The sequence below is a fragment of the Sturnira hondurensis genome, unplaced genomic scaffold (genome assembly GCF_014824575.4).
Source record: "Sturnira hondurensis isolate 20B ecotype Veracruz unplaced genomic scaffold, ASM1482457v3 Scaffold0004136, whole genome shotgun sequence".
Classification (NCBI taxonomy): Eukaryota; Metazoa; Chordata; class Mammalia; order Chiroptera; family Phyllostomidae; genus Sturnira; species Sturnira hondurensis.
This window is the reverse complement of record NW_028076767.1, coordinates 29,545,048-29,559,479: the sequence shown is the minus strand read 5'-3', so window position 1 is coordinate 29,559,479 and position 14,432 is coordinate 29,545,048. Positions and strand designations below refer to the sequence as shown.

The window sequence follows — 14,432 nt, the reverse complement described above, 5'->3', positions numbered from 1 at the left end:
TCATGGGCTCACTGGCGGTAGCCAGGCAGGGAAGGCCGCTTTTGGCTGTGTGCTCCGTGTGGTCGTCATCTGATGCCTTCACGCGGGCAGCAGCGATTTCTTGCGTGCGTTTTAGGTGCTAGGGAATCGGCAGTAAACACAAAGAGGCATGAATCGGACTTTTTTAGGAGGAAAGGACAAAAACCGGAGTAAATTAAGTTACATACAGTATGTTAGAAAGAAGAGTGTTCTGGAGATAACGGATGGAATTGGAGATGAGGAATAGGGTGCGAGGAGGGTGCAAGGCGTTTCCATTTTAAACAAAGAGGTCCAGGAAGCTAAGATTTGAGAAAGACTTGAAGAGGAGGAGGAATGAGCCATGTAGCGAAGGGACGGGGGCGGGGGGTCTCTGAGATGGCTACAAGTTCAGGACCCCAGGCAGAAAAGCGTTCTGGCATAGTGGAGGGAAAGTTGTATTTATTTTAACAGAGTCTAAACACTCGGCACTAAAACAGTCACAGCGGTGTCCGCTATTCTCAGGTGTCTTCTATTCTTGGTGACATCCAGTCTGATACATTTTCAAAGTGCCGGAAATGGGAATGTCATCTACAAAATTACTTAATATGGAATGTCACTTGGATTCAAGGTATCCTGAAAGGATATCCTGAAATTAGATCTCAAATAAGGGACGCTTTCTAGGGGCGAAATAGAACGTTCTCCCAGATGTCATTAGTGGGGGGTGGGGGGGAAGCCAGCCAGAGGACAGTGTCTGCGGTACTGCTTTTGTGTACGGAAAAAGGGACAGATAAGAAACGTAGGAGAAGTCAGACGTTCCCTCAGGAGGATGGTGACCTTTCAGTGGTGTTCTGCCTCCGGCTCTTTTCAGGTGACTTTCGTGAGAGAGGTGGCCGGGACACGTGCGGCTCGGCTGCACCCTCCTGTTCAGAGCCCGTTCTTGCTCTTCTCCATCTGCTTTGGAGCCTTCCTCTGTTTCCTTTTTTCTTGGCCAACCCTTCCCTTCCGTAAAATCACTACTTAATAACTTCACAAAAAAGAGAGTGGCTCTGAGAGGATGCTTTTGCCGCAGATCCCAGGTCTGGAGGGACTGGGGCTGAAACAGGAGAGGTTTATTGTCATGCGTGAGAAACTCCCAGAGGCGGGGCCAGGCCCGAGTGTGCTCAGAGCCAGCGTGGGACTCTTCCCCTTCCATCCTCGAGGCCGTGTGGCTCCTCGTGGCCCCGAGAGGCCCTGAGGTGGCTGCTGGGGATTCTGTCACACGTGGCGAGACAAAAATCCCCTAGTAGGAGTGTCTCTCTTCACATCCCTTTTTATCAGGCAGAAGGGCTTTGCTCTCAGCCTCCAGCTGACTTGTCCTTAGGCTCGTTGGTCAGGATTGGATCCCCAGTACTTAGGCCAAAAAAAAAGCTTCAAAAATGCGTGTCTGGCACTTTCCGCCTCTGTTGTGGGAACCAGGCATTGCCAGGGGAGGAGAAGGGGTTGGGGGCGTGGCGCAGAGGAGGTGAGTGGCGGTCGAGCGTGCCGCCCAAGTGCTCGCCACGGATAAGTTCCCTGGAAGCACCCAGGAATTCGAACAAACAGGCGTGCCGTGTCTAAGGTTTCAAGCCCCGGTGTTCTTCCGGGGGAGTTGCTAGGGCGGTGAGCTGAGAAGACCGGCGCTTTCAGGCTCTGGTGGCCAAGTGGTTAGTTAGGTGCTTGAGTCACTCGCTGTTTCCAGCTTCAGGGCGCCTCTTGCATGGCCCTTTTTTCCTCGAAAGTCCCCTTTGGGGGGATCCAGACATAGGAAGAATGGAAATGTAATCCAAATTAGTTGGAGGGAACTTTTCTCAGCTCTCTCGACACAGATGGTTCAAGTGTTTCCTAAGAGCATCAGACTCTGCTATTTTCGTTGTTGTTGCTACTTGCGGGATCCAAAGCTCCGAGATACGGCCCCAGATTCACAGAGCGGCATCCGGTTTCTGACGTTTCTCTGGGCCTCTTCTTGGGTGGGAATTTCCCCTACAAGGTGACATTTGTTGCCCATGGAGATAGACAGCTCAATAGTGCTTCTCATGTACTTTCCCAGAACGTCCCGAGTGGGTTCGCATCCGTGGGGACGGAGAATTAGGTCATAGTTATTTTTAGTTTGCTCCCATCCCTTGGGTTCTTCTACCACGAAGGCTGTCTCATTCTGGCGGTGACGTCATTGAGTGGATGCTGGTTCATGATAATGAAGAGATCACCCTGAAACCATCCGTGGCCTCTGTTCTCCCCTCTTCTTGAAACCCAAGGTTGTAATACTGACAAGTGTCAGGTCCCTGCCTCGCTGCATCTTTCTCAGTTTCTGTCATCTTCAAGGGTGCAGAAGCGCTTCTTACAAGGTCAAGGGCGGATTGGTGCTCTTCCGACTTTCAGCCCCTGATCTATCCAGTCCACCGTCAGGTAGGTTGGAGGCCTTGTCAGGTGCACCAGCTAGTCTCCTTTGGCTGTTGGTTTTCATGTGCAAGCTCACTGGAACATTCGGAGGAGAGGGCATTCAGCACGCGGAAAGGAGCTTTTTCCCTAACTGGGCGTGTGTGTGGTTTTGGCTTGTAGAAGATCACAGTCGCAGAATGCATTGAGACCCAGAGCAAAGCCATGACGATGCTCACCATCGAGCAGCTGTCCTACCTGCTCAAGTTCGCCATCCAGAAGATGAAACAGCCAGGGGTAAGACGGCAGTGCCTCTCGGCATACTCGGACATGGAAGCGGCGGTGACTTCGGTTCTGCTAACGTCTTATTCCGCGTAGCTTTAGCTTTTCAGACACTTGCGTGTGGCCCTTCTTACAGGCCCGATTTCTGATGTTATGGACGTAAGTAAAACACAAGGTGTGACGGCAGGCACTTCTCTGTCATGAGCACTCTGTGTCCTCAGGGACTTTCACTGGGAAATGACACATAGCAGAAAGTTGAGGGGGATTTGAAGTTCTGATTGGTTACGTAGGAAGCCTGATATCCCATCAGGTAAGGGGAAGTTTAAGCTTTCCCACGGGGGTTCGTAAAATTGCATTGCAATGAGAAAGCTGTGTACAACCCAGTTTATTTATAGTCAAGGTCAGATGACAGAGCCTTCAAGTAAAACCGACCCAGCAAGGTTTCCCGTCAAAAGGGTGAGAACTTGGTTAGTCCCCTCAGCGTAGCGGTGAGATTGGATGTACCGTGAAAGCTGCCACACTGAGCTGGAAGGCTGCGTCCTTCACACGGTGTCCCTCCCGAGGACCAGTCTGGTCGTAGCCACAGTGGTTTTAGTTTTTTGTGACCATTTTCAGGAAGATGGCTGTAAAATACCTTTCTTCTAAAAACTATCAGTCTGTGATGCCAAGGTCATTGATAGACTCCGACATTTGCCCTCCCTGAAGCTGGAGGACGGAGCTCTCTTTTTCTGCCGGGCACAAAAGGCACCTGGTGGGCCAGTAGTGAACCTTTGTGAAAATCTTCCGAGTTTGCTTTCTAAGTCAAATGAATACATCGAAATGTAGAATCTCAGGGTATTTAGTAGCCACCGTGGTTTCATTTCTTTCGAAACAGTAAGCTTCGGTTTTGAGATTATAGAGTGAAATTTGATATGGCGATGAAAAAGATTCAGAGCACGCCATTTGGGTATTGCTAAATTGGGAACCTGGCTGTCTCTTTTATAAAATGTCTGTCGGCGGAAGCAAGAGCAGAGAGCCTCAGTTTGGTTAAAAAGACACTTTTTTAAACCTGTGGAGTTTTGTATGTTGAGTGACAAGGAATTACTTTCTGCTTTTCGTCGGTGGAATTTCATCTGCTGAAGACTATTACCACAAAGAAGGGAGTCATGTAGCCTTTTCAACACTGTAGAATTATTTTAAAAAAGAATTGGAGAGAGTGTTCATTTCCCACATAAATCGTTGGATATAAAATCATTCAGGGCAGAAAGTTGCTGATTTTGTGGTGGCATCTTTTAAACTTGCAAGGACCATACTCTCATTTTGGGTAAAAAGCCTCAGTGGGTCGCAAATGGTAAACCATTCAGATGCCTGGCTTTGAGTGTATTTTGGTGTTGAAAAAATCTCTTAATATTTTTTTTATTCATAAGTAAACAACACTCGTAAACAAACCAGCCTTACATTTTCAGCTGATTCAAGTAGGGCTTAAGAAAATGGATCAAGATGAAACACCTCTACACAGTCCTGTGTTGAAGGTGATTGGGTTTCTCAGAGGAGCAGCAGAATCTCGCTGTTCCAATTTCCCCCCCTGTATAAATTGTCTGTTGGTACTTAGGGGAACTTTCTTTGGTGTATCATCTCTAGGTACAGCCCCACTTCACCCTCATTCAGTTTTGATTGCGGGCATTTTTGCAGTGTATAGATAAGCTTCATTCAGAGTTCATAGAGTTTTTGTCAGTCTTAATAAAGGGTGGGGCGAAAGTGTGTTTACAGTTGTGACTCTGCGAAGCCCAGAGTTTATTCTTGTATTGTTATTTCTTATATCATTTTCCATTTGAACAACTGCAAACCTACTTTTGCCCTGCTCTGTATGAGAGAGGACAGGACCTGTTCTTTGAATGTATCTTGAAAATAAAACAAATGAAACCAGACCACAAGTGGGCCCGTGATTATTGATAAAATTAGAAGGGGAACCGATTTGGACCTCCTCGAGGTCATTGTTTTTGAAAACTTTTAGAACCGGACTGTCTGAAAGTGGGTCTCTGTTTTTAAAGGGCGTGGTTGGCTTTCATGCTTGGTCTTCCACAGCAGTGATGAGTTTGCATTTGTGAATCCCTCTTTCCCTTCATAGACGGACGCGTTCCAGAAGCCTGTTCCTTTGGAACAGCACCCTGACTACGCAGAATACATCTTCCACCCCATGGACCTCTGCACATTGGAAAAGGTCGGCCTCCTCCCAAGAACCTCATCCTTGTAGCCCACAGTTGCCCCGATGAGTCTGGATCCTCCCTCCTTTTTGTGCCCCCATCTCAAGCTAGGTGGTCTCTGTTTCCTCTCCCCCGTTTTTATTGGGGTGGAGGAACTTTCACCCCTTGAGTTCTTCTGTGACATTCTTTCCAGGATGGCAACGGAGTGTTGGAGTCCACTGATTAACTCCGAATATTACTTGTGCTCGTCATTCCAGTTCTTTCCCTGAAAAAGTCACAGCTTCTTAGAATTAGTGCTTTGATGGGCATGAGTCTTACCCCCTCTTCTCCCCCTTTCGGAGGTGCTAATGAGGGCCCCAGGAGGGAAGAGGGGGAAGTTAAGTGTCTGGGAAACCTTCCCATTTAGCAATACATTCGTGGCTTTACAGAACGTGATTTATTCTACCGATAAGGATATTTCTTTCATGCCTGAAGGTGTTTTAAGAGCTCATGCTTAATCTCCATGCTGGAAATGATACTTGTGACCCTTAAGACTGTGCACGACATCCTGGTGCTGATCTTCAAATTGTTGGCACCAAAATCTGGGTCAAGAAAACATGGATGAGGACAGATGACCCCCCCGCCCCCACAAGAAATCCGCCCTTCTTTTGGGAAACGACACATACCCTCCTGGCATTCCAGAAAAAAAGGCATTGAAAAAACAGGGCTGGAATCCATAAGCTAATAGCTTTGGAACTCTAGATACTTTTCTCAACATTCCCATCTCCTCGCCCCCCGTTTGTAAAATGGGGGCGATAATAACGGCTTCATTGAGTTCTCCATTATGAGGCTTACGGGAGACTGTTACTAGTAACGATAAATACATAAATATGTATATATAATGTCCTGGTTCATTGGAATAAGCTGCTTGATAAAAGACAGCTGCCATAAAATGAGAAAAATTCAAGTTCGCGTGATGAATTCAATGACTGCGTTTTTATAGAGTTATCGATCTCAACCATGATCGCGTCTTGGGAAATGAGTCAAAGCATTAATTAATTTGGCAAATGACTGCTAAGACAATTACGTGGGGGACGCAGGTGTTGCGGGCTGTGGCTCGTGGAGGCTCCCTGGTGATTATGTCCTGGCTTCTCTCCCCAGAACGCTAAGAAGAAAATGTACGGCTGCACAGAAGCCTTCCTGGCTGACGCCAAGTGGATTCTGCACAATTGCATCATTTACAATGGGGGTGAGTGGCACAGATGCCGCCTCCAAAAGAGTGCGCTGCCCGTTCTTCCACTCTGCATAAAAAAATCGGGCTCTTTTTCCTGCATCCAGGCCAATGTCAGAATGCTGTGTGTAGACTGCCAATATTTGGGAACAGGGCCTAGTGACTATGTGTACTTGGTAAGTATGGCCTGACATCCAAGCTGGCTTGTGGCTCTGTGATGCTGCTACCTGACCTTTCCAAAAAAACTTCATAGGAAGGAAGGAATCATTACGTACAATGAAAAGCACAGGTTTTACGTGTCACCACAACCACAATAAGCTCTACACTAACATTTTCATGGTCCTATTATATTCCTACTCTCCCTTTTCCAGTGAGTCTACCCTGCTGTTTTATTCTCGGTCGCTGTGGCTTAGTTTTGCATATTCTAGAATTTCATTTAAATGGAATCCTAGAGATTGAACCATACTCTTTTGGGTCTGGCTGCTCTAATGCAGCATAATATTTTGGGGGGGTTTATCCATCTTGTGTGTATCGTTTCTTTTTATTGCTGAGAGCTTTCGTTTGTTTTATCAACGTCCAATTTACTCACCTTCTCATTGCTGGGTGTGTGTGTGTGTGTGTGTGTGTGTGTGTTTCAGCTCCTGGCTGTTACAAACAACACTGCTGTGAACATTCTTGTCCGAGTCTTTGTGTGGACGTAGGTTTTCATTTGTCTTGGGTACAAAACCAAGAGTGGTATTGCTAGAACGTTGAATTTGTATTTGACTTTACGAGAATTTTTGCCAGACTGTTTTTGCAAAGTGGTTGTATTGTTGTATGCTCCTTCTAGCAGTGTCTGTGAGTCTTGGTTGCCCCACATTCTTGGCAACACTTGGGATTGTCTGTCTTTTTAATTTTAGCCATTCTTAAAGGTATGAAATATTAGGTGGTAATGGTTTTAACTTGCCTTTCTCTAGTGGCTAATGGTATTGAGTATTTTTTTAATGCGCTTTATTCCTTTGTATATCTTTTGGTAAAATACCTTTTAAAATCTCTTGCTTCTTTAAAAAATTGGGGTTTTGTGTTTTATTATTGTTGTAGGGGAGCTTTACGTCTGGGTAAAGTTTTATCAGTTGTGTTGTTGGGGGTTTAGAGGAGTGAGCCTCTGGACAGAAGTCTCCTCTCGGCACCTTTCCCACGGCCCCAGCTTCTCTCCCACAGTCCTCTCTGTTTACCTTCTGGCCAATAGATTGTTCAGTGACCTGTCAGGTCGGGCTCCTCTTGTCCCCAGGTCTTCTGGTCCCCTGCTGGGACAGTCTTTACCTCTTTGTCTTGCACTGGCCTTTTCTTGTTCCTCAGTCTCAGCTTCTCAGGTCCCGGGACCTAGACCAATCGCATGCTGTCGTTAGGGGCTGTCACAGTACCTGTGCTTCCCTGTGGCGGCACAGATGACGCTTTCTGGATGGTGCTGGTTTTATCTGTTTGACTTGCTCACCAGGATGTACACTCTTTAAGGGTAGACACCTTGTCTTGTTTCTGGCATACCCTTGGATCTAGTGTAGACTCTTTGGTAACAGTTAATGAAAGCTGTACGAATGGGTAGATGTTTGCTTACAGCACATGTGTAGCATTAGTCACTCAGTAGCAGGGTTGGGGTGCAGGGAGGGAAGAGAGTCAAGGCACTGAGAACTTGTAAAGATTTTAGACTCAAACGAACAAGCAAGTGAATGAGAGCTGCCTGGAGAAACACAGAGCGCAAGTCAGGATAGGCATCGGCTTTGGGGACAGCAGGAGACTGTGGAGATCAGGGGACTCCCACCTGGTGTGGTGGGGTTGCCTGGGGCCACCTCGTGGTTCGTCGGAGACAGAGTCCTCAGATGTTCTGAGTTATCAAGGGAGCCAGGAATCTAGGTGTTTTTGTGTACGTGTGTGAAATCTTTTTGCCAACAAATATACCATTTCTGTAAATGAGTACCATTCAAAGAAAATGTGGCTTTCTGACCCTTTTGTCTTCTGTGTTGGTGCAAAGGTGAGGGAGTTAGAGTTACATCTGGGGCCATCTTTAACTCATCAGCGAAGTGGGCTCATGGAAGCAAGACTTTTGAGCCTTGACTTACTCTTTGACGAAACGGGAATATTCGTATCTGCTTCCGACATGGCTTCTTGTGGCGTTGTCCAGAAAATGCATTTTGGAGCGCTGGGTACAGCAGAGCTACTTAATGAAATGCTTCTTGGGTTGGAGTCTGGGACAGCGGGTGGAGAAGGCCTGCTTTCCAGTACCTTGAGCCTGTACAGGGTGAAGGCATTTTTCAAATATTAGTCCGTGCCTTGCAGGGAAGCCCCACAAATTGCTCAGTTTCAGAAAAGACGACATCCGGCCACTGAAGGTTGGCAGGCATTCATGGGAAGGGTTGCACGATTGAACCGGGGTCAGAAGGTTTTCAGCCTTTCAAAGCTTCATCCTGGGGAGTGGGGGGAAAGCAAGTGAAAACGTTGTTAGAAGTAGAGTCCCACGGTTGGATGTGACATGTCTTCATTTGGATTAATCCTATTTTCTTATTCTCTTAGGAAATCACAAATTGACGCAAATAGCGAAAATAGTCATCAAAATCTGTGAGCATGAGGTATGTGTTTCTACAGTTGTATTTTAAACGCATTTAGCAGGAGGGTTGGGGTGGCCGATGTTTCTGTGTGCAGAGCCTCCCAGTGGGCAGCTGGAGTGGTCTTAGAACTCGTTGAGGCACAGACAGTTCCCCTCTCTTTAAGGAAAAGTAACAGCAAGAAGGAGGGGACCCCCCCCATATGGTGTAGAGCCCCGGTACCTTAGCCATGATCTACAGGCATGGAAACGGCCATTTACGTTCAGGTTTGAGTTGTGGTCAAGCATTGGCCATGCCAAGTTTTCTTGGGGGGGTAGATAGAGTTCGTAATTTCTTCTCCCCAAGTTGGTGGCATTGAGTCCGGTCCTTTTCAGTCTTCTTGCAGAAGATGGCTGCTTGTTGACATTATTTGGGGACAGGTCCTGACTCTTCCACAGCTGTCCTGGAGCCTGTCCCTCTCGCAAATACCGGCGGTGTGATGGTGTGGGTGAATCAGACCTTCTGGGGTGCGCCGCCCTGAGGCTCGCGTGGTTGTGGGACAGGCAGGCGGCAGACGTGGTGTGAGGAAGGCTTGTGTGTGTGAGACCCTAGTTGTAGAAGCCTGAGATGGAATGGCCTTCATGCTGTCTGTGCCCATTCATCCATCCATTCATTCATTCACAAGGAAAACGTTTGGGTAGCTTAGGGTGTGTTCATGTCTACAGATGTACATAGAGTGTTGCCGTCCACATTTCCCACTTAGTTGGAGTGTCTCCCTAGGTAACTAAACACACAGGAAGATCAGAATTTTTCATGGCTGTTCTGATGGTTTTAGTATGATCGTTAGAAACGTACCTACCAGGTCCAAGGCGGGAAACAGGCAAAGGCATTAAGGCACTTTCTGATTGTCTTTTGGAAAAGCTGGGGCAATTTATACAACATCCTAGAATGGGCAGACGTGGATTTTCTGTGTTCTTTCCAATACTGAAATTCTAGTTGGAAAAAGTACACATACCTATGGTTCCCCTCAGTCAGTGTGACCAGTGCAAACAGGGGTGTCCACTCTGATTTCGGTTTGCCTCCCTTTGATGACAAGCGATCACGGGCTATTTTCGATGACTGTGAATTGGCGATTTGTGTGGGTGACGTGTTCAGTTGTTTTCCCCTTGGGGATTCGTTCGTTTCCTGGGATTTGGCAGCTGAAGCGTAGGCCTTGGTTTGGTCGGGTGCCCCTAGTTGGACTCTATTGAGTCCAGATACTCTCTCTGTGGCATTTTGGAATCTGCCTGCAGGCAGCACACTGCAGCCTTGTGGGCTGCAAGGCCAGGGCTGTCCTGGACCCGCCGTTCCCACTTTGTTCTACCCAGTACATGTAGAGGAGAAGTAGACTGGGTAGAAAGAGGTATTACTTTCCAGCATTCCTTTTTCAATTGTACTCACAAATTATAATTGTAAGATTAATAACCAACTGAGCACCCACTGTGTATTTGGCACCTTGCACGATGTAGGAGATGACAGTGAGGCCCGCAGTGACAGGTGGTGCAGCAACTGCGGGGCAGCAGTGAAGTGCGTGAGCTTGGAGCCCGACTGCCTGGGTTCAAATCTGGGCCCTGCCACTTCGCCGCAGCGAGACCGAGACCGTGGTACTTGACATCTTCCTGGGGCCTCATTTTCTTCCTCTCTGAAATCGTGGGGTCTGAATCCAGATCCTCGATGGAGCTTCCGGAACCCTCGGGTCTAGGTCATGATCATAACTTGGAGGAATGCACCTTCTCGGGAGGGAGAAGGATAGTTAGTAATGGGGTTTTCAGACTGGTGTCAGGAACACAGGGCACCGTGGTGTTAACTCACTGCTCTGGACGGTGTGAGTGGAGATGCAGGGACACCGAGCACCGCACGTGGTGGCCTGCGTGGCCGGAAGGCAGTGGGGAGCTCAGATAGGGATGCCGAGGCCAGACCACACCCGGCCTCGAAGGAACTGGTCAGGTATTTAGATTTCCTTGTTCATTTCGCAATCTTGGCACCGCTGACATTTGAGGCCCAGGGATTCTTTGTTGTGGGGACTGTCCTGCACACCTGCACACGGTAGATCCCATCTCGGCTGGCCCTCCGGGCCCGGAGTTGTGATAACCGGACCTGTCTCCGGACATTGCTGAGTTGCCAAACATCCCTGGAGGTGTTAAACTGCCCCGGTGCAGAACCTCTGATATGAGGGGAGGGACGAGATCGAGCGTGTGTTGGTGGAAGGTGGCTCTGGCTGCTGAGTCTGTCTGGGGAGTGAACCGGAAGTGGGAGCTGGGAGCCGAGCCTCAGGGAGGGAGGGTGGCAGCTCGGGCTGGGTGGAGTGTTGGGGTTGGCGAGACGTAACCCCCGTGGTGGGACTTCGTTCAGCTGATGTTATTTGCCAGTGTCATCGTGCATTTCTCAAGGGCTTAGAAATGCAAGGCCCCTGGGATGCCACATTCTAACCTTATTTTTTTCGTTGTTTTGTTTTACAGATGAATGAGATCGAAGTTTGTCCAGAGTGTTATTTAGCTGCTTGCCAAAAACGAGATAACTGGTTTTGTGAGCCTTGTGTAAGTTGGGTTTTCTTTCCCTCCTTTTCTGAACCCTATGCCTGGATGACTGGTTGCCCCAGACAGCTTTCCCTTAGTGGCTTGTTTAACCAGAGTTTGGATGAAGTTTTTAAATAATTTGTTTTACTGGTAAAGGTTACAGTAGAACCCCATCTGGTGTGGATCAGTGGTTTGGATGCTGACCCACAAACCGAAAGGTCGCTGGTTCGATCCCGGTCAGGGCACATACCTGGGTTACGGGCTGGGTCCCCAGTTGAGGGTGTGTGAGAGGCAGCAAACCCATGTTTCTCTTTCTCTCTCCCTCCCTTCCCCTCACTCTAAAAATAAATAAAATACAAGTCATAAACAAAATATATGGCAGAGTGAAGGTAACAGAGGTAGGAGGACCCTCTTTGCCTGGAAGTTCTTGGGTCCAAGGCAGCATGGGAAGTGGGATTTGTAGCCTGGGCAGACTGTAGGGTTCAGAGTGGGAGGGAGCCCCTCAGAGAGTGAGGATTCGCCAGAGCAATGCAAACAATGACATGGGTGGTCCACCGATGTGCCACTCACCAGTCTGTTTTGAGAGGTTGGGAATTGCCCCCTTCTGCCTCCTTGGGTTGAGTCTGTAACCTCTCCATATGAGAGGCTAGGGGGTGGTGGGGAAGAAAATCACCCCCCTCCCACACACACACAGATCTGCCTTTCCAAGCTGCTCTTCCCCGGGGAGCAGTGTAATTCTGGAGGGGGCTGGTGGTGGTAGTGAGTGTGTTGGGGGACAGGATGGGGCAAGTCAAGTTGAGAATGAGAACACAGTTCACGCCTCTTCCTGCCGTTGGAGATTATCACCTTGGTGGCTCAGGGTTTGAGTAGTCCCCCCTTCCCCCCCAAGAATCAGCTGATGCCGCCCTGATTGATTACAGTCTAGTCGTAAGGTACATCTGGCCCTCCCACCTGACAGAGGCTGCAAGGGTTACCGTCTCTGGGTTGCACTGAAGGGTGGGATCTCTTGCTCCCGGCCACCCCGGTAACGATGGCACAACTGGGGTTCAAGCCCGAGAGCTGTCAGTGCCCAGTTCCTGGTTTCACCCCTTAACCCCACTCCCACCTTCACCCCGGCCTACTGGCCACACCCCTCCGGGGGAACTGCGTTTGGGGAGACTGTGCAAAACGGTTCTCTCGCGCAGCTGCTGGCCTCTATCACCTCCACTTCACTTTATCCCCAAACCCCAAACTTTCCGTGTGTCTCTTGCTGTCAAATGCATACAGACTCTGCATTTTGTTTTTCTCTTCCTAGAGCAATCCACACCCCTTGGTCTGGGCAAAACTGAAGGGGTTCCCATTCTGGCCTGCCAAAGCTCTGAGGGATAAAGACGGGCAGGTCGATGCCCGTTTCTTTGGACAACACGACAGGTGGGAGTCGAACACGGGCTACAGATGTGTAGCGTTCATTGAACCCTGGCTGCACCAGCGGGTACCAGAGGGCGCGGAGGGGGTGGCCGCCATGGTGCCGAGTGTCCTGGCCCCAACCGGTGATCGTGTATCCAGGAGTATAAGATGTCCTGTGCTGTGTTAGGTCTGGGAGTGTGTGGGCCTCAGGAGTTGAGGGTGTCCTAGAAAAGACTCCTGCCTTCCTGCTTTTGTTGATGAAACCAGCACTGGAATAAGGTTCCATGCCTGTTGTAAATGCTGCTGTTCTTTAAAAAAATTTTTTTTTTCTGGAGTAAATCAAACCACTGTGCTAATTGGTTTTGAAAATAATGTTCTCAGGGATCAGAGAAATTTCCCCAGATTACCAGTGAATGGATTCCCCATCATGGTGTGGGAGCCCCCCGCCCCCTGTTCCTTTTCTCTGAAGCGAAATGGGAAATTATAAGGGGCTGCTGTTTTGACAGGTGTGAGCCCTCCCTCCCAGCCTTTCCGCGCCCCCCTCCCTTGCTCACAGTGCAGTAAATTATGGCAGCAATTAGCAGTTTCCCTCAGAGCACACCCCCCGCCCCGCCGCGTGCTGGAGAACGACAGGTAGACCGAGAGGAGTATCAGTTAAACACCTGAGCTCCATTTTAACAAGTGGCATTATGATTAAAGAAGGCGAAAGCCCTTTGGAAGCCCCACCGAGCAGTTTGACGAAGTGTGGGAGCATGTAGGGCTGTTGAAGACAGTGCTAAACACACAGGGTCCGGCACAAACAACGCCCCCGTTTTACCGCAAACTCTTTCATTACGAAATTGTAAGCGTGTAAATCTCTAATGCACCAGTATTGCCCTCAAGCACCCCCTGTGACGCGTTAGGTGAAATGTTCAGATTAAAACTGAATGATCACGCCCGTGGTATCACCCGACCGACCACGCTAAGCGGGCGTTGCTTCTGCCGGGCCCTGTGTTACATACACAGCTGACAGGATACACAGAACATACCGTTTATAATTCTGTGCAACCCCAGAATCTCTGTGTTAACGCTTACTTGTCATCTTGCAAACCCAAGAAAAGAGCGAATTCCAAAGTAATCCGCGAAATCGTTCACTAGGAGCCCAGGCCGCGCCGTGTCAGGAGGCGGAGTGGAAGGTAGCGGAGATGATCGTGGGTTTGCTAGGAGGTACACTATCACCCTTTATTTGCTTTTGACCTTTTTTTGTTGTTGTTGTTGTTGGAAATCTTTTAAAAATTCATGTATTTGTTCATCCAAAGACGTATGGTGCCTGCTGTGGGCCGGCCAGCCAGGCTGGGTGCTGGGTGCCGTGGGGGTTCAGGGCTGGGTAGGAAGACGCCGTCTCTGCCCCTCAAAAGGCTGGCGTCCTGGTGGGGAGGACAGAGATTGGACAAGTAAACAAACAGGCACGGTGGTCTCGGGGCAGGAGGTACGGGTGGTAGAAGGGCCACTGGAGAGAGCAGAGAGGCTCAGGGCCAGGGCCCGTTAGGGGACGGGGGAGAGGATGAAAAAAACTCGGGGTTGGGGGGGCGGGATTGGTCAGCCCGCAGATCACGTCGGCTGTTGTTGGGAATCTGGCTTTTCTTTGAATAGCAAGAGGAGTCGCTGGCAGGTTGTGTCTCTTCCTGCCTCTTCATTAGAGCGTGCAGTTGTCAACCAGCTTGCTGATTCGGGATTATTCTGTTTTACAGTATAACATAATAGGATAGACTTAGGATATGGACCCAAATGCACCCAGTGTTTGCAGGCCCTTGGAGCCTTTGATTTTGCTGTTAGCTGAGCCCCTCTGCACGGATGTCTTAACTCCTACTGACAGCCATTGAGGGTGGCT

The 14,432-nt window shown here is 49.0% G+C and overlaps 1 protein-coding gene across 24 annotated transcripts in view; it reads left to right on the top strand.

Annotated features, from left to right (window-relative positions):
- The window catches only part of ZMYND8 (zinc finger MYND-type containing 8), a 111,764-nt gene that overhangs the window by 44,583 nt on the left and 52,749 nt on the right, over positions 1-14,432 (top strand). For 14 of the 24 annotated variants that reach the window (XM_037044217.1, XM_037044212.1, XM_037044218.1 and 11 more), the window contains 7 exons: positions 2,572-2,685; positions 4,778-4,870; positions 5,994-6,081; positions 8,611-8,666; positions 11,120-11,197; positions 12,471-12,586; positions 13,700-13,768. In XM_037044217.1, coding sequence (XP_036900112.1) covers positions 2,572-2,685; positions 4,778-4,870; positions 5,994-6,081; positions 8,611-8,666; positions 11,120-11,197; positions 12,471-12,586; positions 13,700-13,768 — 614 coding nt within the window. The remainder of the gene's footprint in view (positions 1-2,571; positions 2,686-4,777; positions 4,871-5,993; positions 6,082-8,610; positions 8,667-11,119; positions 11,198-12,470; positions 12,587-13,699; positions 13,769-14,432) is intronic. The other 10 variants (XM_037044229.1, XM_037044232.1, XM_037044227.1 and 7 more) reach the window with 1 other exon arrangement.